This window comes from Musa acuminata, chromosome BXJ1-11 (assembly GCF_036884655.1).
Source record: "Musa acuminata AAA Group cultivar baxijiao chromosome BXJ1-11, Cavendish_Baxijiao_AAA, whole genome shotgun sequence".
In the NCBI taxonomy this organism is placed as follows: Eukaryota; Viridiplantae; Streptophyta; class Magnoliopsida; order Zingiberales; family Musaceae; genus Musa; species Musa acuminata.
Window position 1 is genome coordinate 31,216,714 of NC_088337.1, and position 10,903 is coordinate 31,227,616.

Consider the following 10,903-nt stretch of genomic DNA (forward strand, 5'->3'; position numbering starts at 1 on the left):
ACTTCATTTAGTTATTACATTCTAGTTCAAAATAAGCATTCCACCAGGAAAGGTAGACTTGTATCGATGGATGCGTAACGAGCTTGAAATGTCGAAAATTTCTTCCATGGTCTCAATTACCAGTTAACATAAGACTCTGTTATGTCCAAATGATACTTATAAAAAGAATAAAAATTATATGGTTAGAACACCTTTGTATCCTATGCTGATTTAAGTTACAACAAGCAGCCGAACAAGAACTAGATTGTGTGATTCGATTTGCCAAGGTATATTTGGGTTTTAGCTTCTCACGGTCTGCTGTGTTCAGTAGTCGCCCATAACATTCTTCTTCCCCACCCACTGCCGAGGACGTAGCTCCTCCTTCCATGCCTTTGTTGATAGCTTGCTAAGCCATCCTTGTAGCCAAAGGACCCTTACAAAGATAGGCCCTGGTTAGAATCCATCCAAAGATAAAAGAGAACTGAATGGGGAAGCTAATTGTGTAAAAATTCTTCTTGTCATGATACTTCGTCGAAGCATTAGTTTAACCCTCTTGGCTGTTCGCATGATTCTTCTTCTGGTACGCATCTCCAGAAGGAACACAGTGATTGATGAGTCCTGCCACGAACGAACCTAATACAATTAGTAATGGCGTGTCAAAATTAAAGACGTCAGATGCTAGAAATTTTTGTACCCATGGACAGAATTCTAAATCCTATATATATATATATATATATATATATATATATATATATATATATATAGGATTTAGAATTCTCTTCTTCCTCCCAACACTTTATTGATATTATAAATAAAATTCTACAAGCATCAAAAGATTTGTGTATATATATTCCGAATGCAATGCAATATTACTGCTACCATTACAGGATCGAGCTTTCAAAAACTTATCATAAAATTTAAGGCATATACGATGGTACAGGTTGTAAGTTTTACTCTCTTACCCAATGACCAGCTTGAACACATACCCAGGAATTATGCCAAGTCCAGTCTCTAGCAAGCTAAATGTTGAATCTTCTCCTACAAGATGCAGATGAAAGCACTTTTCGAAGTGAGAAATCAATTCATTAAATTTATAGAGAAACCTAAAGCACTGGTTTTAAATATATTTACACCATAGGCATACCACACACACGAAGATCACATGAAAGAGCCAATTCTGGGCCACCACCAAGTGCTGCTCCTTCAATGACCGCAATTGTTGGACCAGAGGACGCAGAAAGATGAGAAGGAACATTAAAGTTTATTACCTCACGTGCATGTCCCTACTACAATGAGCAAGCTGAGTTTTAGACGACAAGTGCAAAAATTATAATTTCACTGACAAGGAAGATGGTGGCTCAGAAAAAGGCATTTAAAATAGCATCATGTGGGTAAAGGTAACAAGATAACTGCAGAATGAAACACTGACCAGTTACAATGAGAAATTAAAAGGAAAAAGGAAATAAAAGAAATGCATGTTTATTGAAGATATACTTTCAACTAATTGCTGCTCGCATCATGTCAAAATTTGTAATGTAACAAAGTTGAGGAAATCTGAAGCTACAGAATTCAAGAGACACAAAGAGATAGATGAACATGAACCAGCAAGTATGAGAATGTTGATCGTAAAGAGTTAACAAACTGCTGGACTTCAGTAGCACTCATCAGCCTGCGCTCCGGCCAAAAGAGGTTTAATTTTACTGATGTACGCAGAAGAGACACAATTGATAAAGCACACAACAGAATAATTCAATAAGATCATAATTTGAAGAACAAAAGAACAAAAAAGAAAAGAGAGATATTGTGAAAGTTGATCCAACACAATTGGATAATAATGTACAACATTTCTACATCCTTTTATGCGTTTCAAACTTATTGATATTCATACATTCTTGTGCAAAATAGAAGCATTACATGTTTTCCTATGTCTAATCAATCTGACCTTTGGCTTTCTTTGATTTTATGGATGAACTGCTTTCCTTAATTGGTTGGTACCAATACCATCAACCTTTTGTTACTGTGGTAGCTCAAATACTAGAACATGAATTAGAATCCTTCTTTTGTCATGTTCATTTATCTGTAGTTGATTAAGTGATAATGAGAATAGAACAAGTTACACTAGAAACAATCACAATTTTGCAAACCCCAACATGTTTTAAGTGATTGCAAAAAACAGTCATAATTCTGAGGTAAAAACAAGGCTGTAAGTTGTATAATGAGGTGGATAGCCATACTTCTTGTGACTCGACCAATTTCAAAAGATCTGATTCTTCCAAATTTTGGTCTACCCAATTGAGTTGACCAGCCAAAAGATGGCAACATTGGTTGTGGCAACTCAAACTCTTGTGAGTCCCTTATAAATGGTATCCTTACTTATAGATAACAGCTTGTATCTTTACTAGCCGATCCCAAGTAGTTGGGACTTGATGGCTTTGTTGTTGTTGTTATTGCTAGTGAGCTGGTCATACTCTGGCATTTAAGCCTCTTTTATGACCTCCAGCTTAGCAAACTCCTCCTACACTGTCATTTTAGGGCTAAATTGACTTGGTGCTAACCATAAGACACTGATGGACTGAGACTAACTTAAGCCTCTTTTATGACCTCCAGAAGAGCAAACTCCTCCTACACTGTGTCATTTTAGGGCTAAATTGACTCGGAGACATTGATGGACTGGGACTAACATAAGCCTCTTTTATGACCTCCGGAAGAGCAAACGCCTTCTACACTGTGTCATTTTAGGGCTAACTTCACTCGGTGCTAACCATAAGATATTGATGGATTGAGACTAACTCATCAAATGCTTGCCCATTTTGTATTGCTTAATTCCTCTGCCAATAAAATGATGATGGCAATCTTCAAGAACAACGAAGCAAAATCCAAGCCTACCTTGAGATCCGTCCCGGCGAAGAAAACCCTGGGAACCGAACCGCAGTCATCGCAGCATGTCCTTCCCGAACGCGTTCTTCGCCTCCGGCCGGCTCAGCTTCAGCTCCACGATCCCTGCCCCGGTTCCCAGGAACTATTAGTGAAAGATCGCCAAACAAGATCCAAGAACAGGGGCATTTATGATTCGATCACCGGAATCGAACTCGCCGAGCCGGTCTACCCTCACCGACTCCGACATTGTTTGGATTATTAGGCCCCGCTGGGAGCCAGCGCGGTGGAGGAATGGTGGCGCTGTTGCTGCTACGGCGGCGGCGGGGTGGGTCGGGCGGGCGACAAAAGGAGCCATCACCGACTTCGATTACGGACTTGAAGCGAACTACGGGTTGGGATGTTCGAAAGCGATGAGAGCGAGGCGCTGACTCGAGTGAATCACCCCTGACATCTTCCGGGGCTCGGTTGCCTACCAAACATGGGTGCTTTCTAACCGTTAATCATGAATACTAATTCCTTCGTATATAAAAATTATAAAATTAAATATTTTATAATAAATATTTATTTTTTTAATATATTCTTTAATAATAATAAAAATATCTTGAAATAACTATAATTTTATCTAAAATGTATGCTTATAAATTATAAATAAATTAAATTAAAAACTATAAGATAATATTACGAGCGATAAAGAATATCATAACATCAGAAAGATCCACACAAATGATAACCATAACCATTTCAACTAGGTCATGAATGCGACTCTTAGATCATGCATTATTATTATTATTATTATATCTAACATTTATTAATTAATATATATATATATATATTATTTTTATTATATTAAATAATATATATGATGCTCAAATATATATATTATACCTATCTTTAGTGTGACAGTATAATCACTAGGATGTCTCAACAAAGACGATTCCTGTTTTGTACCGTGGAATGTCTCAATAGAGAACCTTCTCGTTTTATATCATCGACTATCTATTTATATTTATATTATGGATGAGCTTTGCTGTGGTCATGTTGAAAGGGGGCAAAGGTAGGCTTTGCAAGCAAACCATATTGGCTTTCTCAGATTCTAAGCTGTCACGGAATGATTGCCTTTCTCAGGTATTTTATGGATGAGATCACTTCTTAAGAGAATTATGATTTTGGATCCAACACTGATCCAAATTGATTATAGTATATTTTTGAATAAAGTAATAATAATAATAATAATATATATATATATATATATATAAATGAATAATAAAATTATTTTCTTATTTATAATAAAAAAAAACTGAGGCTTTCTATAAGCTTAAAGAATGGGAGAAAAATCGCCCAAATAAAAATTAGGTGTTGGAATATATATATATATATATATATATATATATATATATATATATATATAATTAAATCGATGTCGCCCCGTCGTTGTCGGCCTGAAATGAACTCGGAGCCATTCCATTCTTCCCCATTTCTCTGTCTCTCCCCCCGCGCACCCCCACCCCCCCAACCCAACCACAGGTATCGCTCAAAGCTCCTCCTTCCTCTTCCTCTGCTCTTGCGGCAATAGGAAAAAAGGCTCCGTCTTTGTTTCCTTATCGGGCTTTGGTCTTCCTCGAGGATTCCATCGTTCGTCTGTGCTCCCAACACGGTCATGGGTGGAGGCGGCCAGATGATCTCCGTCTACCCGGAAGAGCTCACTTTCGAGTGTACGTTTGGCCCTCTGATGTTTCCCCTTGTTCGCTTTCTTGTTTTTCTTTAAAGATCGAATCTTGTGTTGGGTATTGATGGGGAGATCCCTTCTCGAGGAACAGTTGAGTTGGAGAAGCCATCTTATTGCAACATCAAGGTCGTCAACAACACCGAACACCATGTCGCATTCAAGGTATTCGGAAAAATGCGCGTTTCTCTTTGATTTCTCTGCGATTTGGGTTTGTTCGTGTGTGTGGGTGTTTGTTCTGTTCTGCTTCATATCTCACCTGAGTTTTGATAAAATTTGGAACTTTGGCTATCATCCTGGTAGGTGAAAACGACGTCTCCTAAGAAGTACTTTGTTCGACCGAACGCAAGCGTGGTACAACCTTGGGACTCATGTACTATTACAGGTATCTGTGTTGGGTAGTTTTGGTTCATGGTGTGTCATTGTTGATCGATGGTTGGTCAGCAGCTTTTGATGATATCTCATGTGGGAAACATGGCGTGTGCATGTTTCGTTTTCAGTCACCCTCCAACCCCAAAAGGAGTACCCTCCTGACATGCAATGCAAGGATAAATTCCTCATTCAGAGTGCCAAGGTGCCTCCTATTAATGATATAGATGAAATCCCTTCTGACACGGTGAGCTGTTGATTATATCATCTTGCAAATTGCAGGTTGAGAATGATTCATGGTTCATTCTTGAATATGTTTTATTGCTTTGTTTCATGCAGTTCAATAAAGACGGTGATAAGGTGATAGAAGAACTCAAACTCAGAGTTGTTTACACTTCTCCGACGCAATCTGGCCTTGGAAACTCTGAAGAAGAGTCCGGTCTTGCCTCATCAGCTACAGGGAAAAGAGATGTAAGATTTCATACTTCTTCATCATGGGCCAGACAGTTTTTCTACCAAACTGTTTGTCATTTGTGAATCTCAATTGTGTTTATCAGTGCCATTTCACTGGTTGTAATGCATATTTCATTTTCTTCATGATGTAGATGCACAAGAACTCAAGCAATGAGGAGGTTTGCTACAATTGCCAAGTTCTTTCTCCTCCTTGTCATTTATGAAATCCATCAACGGGTTCCACCTTTTTCTTTTTGCCTTAACTCTCAGTTCTCTGTAGAAAGACTTTTACCTGCATTGATGTAAATGAGCTTAATCTTACATAGTCACCTTATCTAGAAAGTTTTGAACCAAGGTTATCATTGAAATGATGGATAGGAGATGAACATACTGGTATAGGACTACCCATAGCAAATTGTGTCTGCATGTTCTGTCTGAGTGGCTTTCACTGTGTTAAAAGTTGCATGGCACATTTGGTTTTATATTCTTCAGCACAAGAAACACAGAGTTGATAAACTCTCCTAGTACCAAGGCTCATCATCTCTATCTTTGCTGCAATGAGGATTTTTGTCGTATTCTTTCGTTTCTTTCACCTCAATTATTTGTGTTTTTTAGATCCAGATGTTACAACATTTGAAGGAGGAAAGGGATACCATTGTTCAACAAAATCATCAGTTGCAAAGGGAATTGGTTTGTAGTTGACCCTATGTTGCTTCTTTTCTAATTCTTTTGGAACCTCAAGTACATATATTGTTGCTTTCCCTTTTATATGGTCTGCTGCATGAGTGTTCGCTGTCCATGTATATCCCGCTAAATGATTTGACTATTTAGTGAATGGTTACTTTTGAGGCTCTTGTAACATTTGCAAGCGACATTATTTGCTCCATATTATTGTACAATAATCTATGATCGAGACTGTAAATTTACTTGCTAGTATCATATGATATGTGCATAGGTATAATGGAAAAAGCTTGCTGCGTCATGATTAAGGTTTCAATCTGATTACGATAACATTTGGGAAGCCTTTTTGTCTCAAACATGTGGCGTTAAAGCTTTTTAAGATGTTATAAATTCTTCAGCGATTAAGCATTTTTCTATAAAAGTTATATTCCTTGTTTGGAAACTGATATAGTTGTCATTGCAGGACATGCTGAAGAGGCGCAGAAACCGCAAAAGTGATGCTGGGTTTTCTCTGACATTTGCTGCATTTGCTGGTCTCGTAGGTATTATGGTTGGGTTCATCTTAAACCTTACTTTATCTACACCACCGACTGCCTAAATCACATTCACAACCATCCAAGTTGATGACATCAATATTTGGCTACCATTAGTGCCTACATTTTCTGCATTTCATAAGCATGCTACTTTCCCACTATCTGCTCCACAAAATTGTTTGGGTTGGAAGTTTCTTAGTCTCAGGTAGTGCTGTCGACAATGTCTCAGCATTTTCCTGTTCAGTTCAGTGGTCTCTTGGGTGTATTCTTTTGTTGTTCGACTTGTGTACCTTTGGAGGGTGTAAGGTCTTCTTTCAAGATTGTTCTGATTGTTGCAACTCTTCTCTTATGCACCAAATACCGCAATTTGCTGAAGAAGTATTTGCCACACTGATGACTTGAGAGCTATAATGTGTTTCATGTGATTTGATTTCCAGACACAATGCTCCCTTTACTTTTCATTATCAAAATTACCATTGTGATGTTTTTCAGCAGTGCAGTGTGTGGAAGAAATGCTGTTTAATTATATTTCATGTCTGAGTGCAGCAAGTGGATTAGCTCTCACTCTACATGAACTGAAAAGAAAGACATGGAAATCAACCCACATTAAGTCTGTGCTATGTTTTTTATCATTAACTCTACCTTGAAGGTTTATCCATGGAAAATTAACATGTTTTTTATCATTAACATGTTAATTATTCTATATTTGATGTTCTGAAGTAAACTCTGATTTGCAATCTTTATGGGGACAATGCAAATGTGAACCTTAGAGATCTAAACAACTCGGAGACAAATATATATATATATATATATATATATATATATATATATATATATATATATATATATATATATATATATATATATATATACTTGCTGAGGAGTCCTACATGTCAAATATTCATTCGACGAGCAATGTGTTTGCTGCTCTACGCCTTGCACAGCCAAATCTGAAGCATGGTGCCACCATTTAGCTCTGCACGAAGACGTGTTTTCCTCTTCACCGCAACACATACCGACCCAAATCACCGTCAATCTCCCACCCAGAAACCGCCACGCGTCCATACGAAAACCAGGCGCAAGCACGCGGTCTCGTCACCGCTTCGGGACGCGCACCGCCCCGACACGTCCCTCCTTGTCTATCTACTCCTTCCATACCACCCAACTTGGCTTCCTGGCCACGCCATCTCACGACCATGCCCCTCATCTTAAACACCGCCGCCGCCTCCCCCCTCGTAGGTCTCGCCTCCCACCACTTCTACAAATTCCCCATAAAGCCCCTTGCAACCTCTCGTAATTTCAAGCCCTTGTCCTTTCCGGCGTCGTCCTCTGCGCCCTCGCGTCTCCGCCGAATGAGCTGGCTCGGGAAGCTAGGGCTTGGCTTCGGCGGTCGAGGGTCCGCGACGGAGGCGTCGTCGGCGATCGCGCAGAGCCCCGACGACGACGTGCCGGCGGCGGGGCAGGAGTTTGCGCAGTTCGGCGCCGGCTGCTTCTGGGGTGTTGAGCTCAGCTTCCAGCGCGTGCCCGGGGTGACCAAGACCGAGGTCGGGTACAGCCAGGGGAACCTCCACGAGCCCACCTACGAGGACGTATGCACCGGGATGACCAATCACTCCGAGGTGGTCCGTCTGCAGTACGACCCCCGGCAGTGCAAGTACGAGGACTTGCTCGACGTCTTCTGGGAGCGGCATGATCCCACCGCTCTCAATCGCCAGGTTAATTCTTTTGAGGCCCCACAGAACTTTTCTTGTTATACATTGGCAATTGGTGCTATCCTTGTTTTTGTTGTTGGATTGAGTTCACTGTCCATGCTAGTAGTTGATAGCATCCTAGTTGAAATTCGTCTCAATTTTACGTAGCAAGCACCTTTTAGTTTCAGATAACTCTCAACACGAATGCCTAATTTGACGTAGCTTTGCTAAATAGCATCTCATGTTGGAGGAGTAAGCTCTATTGATTTGATATAACCACATACACTTGTGTGTCACAGCACAATAACGGAGAAGAATCACGCTGGTTGTATTTGACCTAACGCAGCCCTCCATCTTTTTCATGCGGGGTTGTGACTGACATTGGCAGTGTTACACTTGTGTATCATAGTGATAGTTTGAATTTGTGAAAATACGCTTGGTGAGTCGGAAAATTGGGTTTTGGTCAACATTTGGGTACCTCTCCTATTGAATTGCTTGGTAGGTCATCGAAGAAATCAAGGAGCAAGTATGAGATTCTGGATTTCCAATCAAATTGTGCTTCTTCAAATGGATGAGTGTTCTTTGTATATATGGTGTAGTTGTAGAACTTTAGAATGTGCTAATTTATATAGAAAGTTGACATTTTTTTTTATCTTATAGAAGTGCTAGTACAGGTTGTGGTTTTTTATATTTGTCGGGTATGGATGCTGGCTATTTTTCACTCTTGGTGCACATATCATTTGCGACGAGCATTTAACATAGAAAAAGTGTTATCCTTGTATTTGATGATTTAGAAGGTGGAAGCAAGCTGAAAAATGTTTCCATGATACTCTTATCATCTGTAGAGTAGTTAGTTTGGGATTAGCCATGGTTACATTAATGAGAGCATTTGAAGGTGGAAGCAAGCTGAAAAATGTTGCCATGATATTCTTATCATCTGTAGAGTGGTTAGTTTGAGATTAGCCATGGTTACATCAATGAGAGCAGCCTTTGGATTTTAAACTTCAATCTATGTCCCCAAGGCAGTGTGAGGCATCAAGAGTTATCTGACAACCATAGATTCCAAAGAGATAAGGGAGAAGGATTGGTTTGGGGTTGCTTCCAGATTGGAGCAGTCAGGTTCAGGTAGTTTGATATGCACGTGGCTAAAAGCTAGATTAACGTTTAGTTCTACATAGTGCACCATGCCACATGCTCAACCCCTTTGTGCGGGTCCTACAATAATGGTTAGCAACTCTAAATTAAATCCCATTGGTTTTTGATCAATTTTGACCGAGAAATAGAAATGGTCAAGACATTATTTTAAAAAATTGAACAGGTATCTACCCTCACCTCACAAAAAAAAAAGAGTGAACACTAATTTTATAGGTTGAATTTGACCAAATTTCACTTTTTGGTCTTTGTCACTAGCCAGGACTACTCTGGCTTATGTTTGGCTGATCTTTTGGATCATTAGTCTTTACAAGGTCATTAGAGCTCGTGAATGATACATCCCCTGCTTTTCCATCGCTCTTTGCAATAAGTTACTGAGGACTTGTCCCTTGAATCTAATATATTGTGCACTGAAGGAGTTTAACAATGTGATCAGTCAGGAAAGAAACAAAGTCCGTATTACCTCTCAATTTGTTGACATTTTTATTGATGTTATGCATTATGATATATGCAGCTAGCAGCAAGCTCATGGGCTCAGTCTTTGTCTCGTTCACGTATGTGTTTCTAAGGTGGGATTACGAGTGCTGTTACATGAAGGAACAAGCTTCTATAAAATTTCATATGTTCTGTGCTGTATTTCCTCTTTTAGGAATCAGTTTTGGTGTGCTCTTGAAACCTGACCAGACATAAATACTACAGTGATGTATCTTATATTCCAGAAAGAGTCTTATTCGAAGTGTACTGCTGTTGTAGTTTCTTCAACAGTTCCTTATAAGTGTAGGTAATTTGAGAATTAGTGATAATATGGACCAGTGAACAAATTCTGTATCTGTCTTCATTTGCAGAATTACAAATTCGAGAACTTATAATGCATTGCAGAAATGCTTTCAATAGTAGGTGCATGGTACTATATAACCTTAAAGAAATGCATTAAATCTTCTGTGAGCAGTATATTAAGTATAATTTGCATTCTAGTTGTTAAAATATTATATTTACAATTGTATGCAGGGAAATGATGTTGGGACTCAATATCGCTCTGGAATATATTTCTACACACCAGAACAGGAAAAAGCAGCCAGAGAATCCATGGAGAGGCGCCAGAAGGTCCTTAACGGGAAGATTGTGACAGAAATCCTTCCTGCAAAGAAATTCTACAGGGCAGAAGAGTATCATCAGCAGTATCTTGAGAAAGGCGGACGCTTTGGTTTCAGGCAGTCTGCAGCTAAAGGTTGTAGTGACCCTATTCGCTGCTACGGATGACATGGGTAATTATAATCAACCATCGAAATCTGCATGCCTGGTCGTTTCGGTCAATAGAGCTGTTGAAGATAACTGAGTACTGCATGTTATGGACTGTGTTATGAGGCTATGCCCTTGTTTGTAATATAATTACAGCTTGCATATTCACAGTAATCCACACAACTCATCTGATGGTTCTCTTTTGA

The 10,903-nt window shown here is 39.3% G+C and overlaps 2 protein-coding genes and 1 long non-coding RNA gene across 5 annotated transcripts; 2 read left to right on the forward strand and 1 right to left on the reverse strand.

The window, feature by feature from the left end:
- Positions 1-71: 71 nt before the first annotated feature.
- LOC135597663 (uncharacterized) lies at positions 72-3,220 on the reverse strand. Of its 3 annotated transcripts, XR_010481359.1 has the most exons (6): positions 3,058-3,218; positions 2,866-2,979; positions 1,124-1,262; positions 942-1,017; positions 507-597; positions 72-412 (listed from the first exon to the last, which is right to left on the reverse strand). It is a non-coding gene; the product is annotated as an uncharacterized LOC135597663 (long non-coding RNA). The 3 variants fall into 3 exon arrangements; XR_010481358.1 differs by having other exon boundaries at positions 72-597; positions 1,124-1,265; positions 3,058-3,220; XR_010481357.1 differs by having other exon boundaries at positions 73-597; positions 3,058-3,214.
- Positions 3,221-4,335: 1,115 nt separating this feature from the next.
- LOC135596662 (vesicle-associated protein 2-1-like) lies at positions 4,336-6,933 on the forward strand. The gene is made up of 8 exons (XM_065088725.1): positions 4,336-4,568; positions 4,674-4,744; positions 4,883-4,964; positions 5,080-5,195; positions 5,288-5,419; positions 5,554-5,580; positions 6,017-6,091; positions 6,546-6,933. The coding sequence occupies exons 1-8, from the start codon at positions 4,514-4,516 to the stop codon at positions 6,678-6,680; spliced, it is 693 nt and encodes a 230-aa protein (XP_064944797.1). The 5' UTR covers positions 4,336-4,513; the 3' UTR covers positions 6,681-6,933.
- An 839-nt stretch (positions 6,934-7,772) lies between these two features.
- On the forward strand, positions 7,773-10,903 carry LOC103972180 (peptide methionine sulfoxide reductase A1). Its single transcript, XM_009386413.3, has 2 exons — positions 7,773-8,330; positions 10,467-10,903. Exons 1-2 carry the CDS (start codon positions 7,812-7,814, stop codon positions 10,716-10,718), a joined length of 771 nt encoding a protein of 256 aa, XP_009384688.2. The 5' UTR covers positions 7,773-7,811; the 3' UTR covers positions 10,719-10,903.

Excerpts from the sequence above, each read along its gene's own strand:
- LOC135596662 (XM_065088725.1), top strand. The coding sequence starts at position 4,514 with ATGGGTGGAGGCGGCCAGATGATCTCCGTCTACCCGGAAGAGCTCACT. Across the intron at positions 4,965-5,079 it reads GGACTCATGTACTATTACAG|TCACCCTCCAACCCCAAAAG; the intron begins GTATCTGTGTTG and ends TTTCGTTTTCAG. Across the intron at positions 6,092-6,545 it reads ATCAGTTGCAAAGGGAATTG|GACATGCTGAAGAGGCGCAG; the intron begins GTTTGTAGTTGA and ends TTGTCATTGCAG.
- LOC103972180 (XM_009386413.3), top strand. The coding sequence starts at position 7,812 with ATGCCCCTCATCTTAAACACCGCCGCCGCCTCCCCCCTCGTAGGTCTC. Across the intron at positions 8,331-10,466 it reads CCACCGCTCTCAATCGCCAG|GGAAATGATGTTGGGACTCA; the intron begins GTTAATTCTTTT and ends AATTGTATGCAG.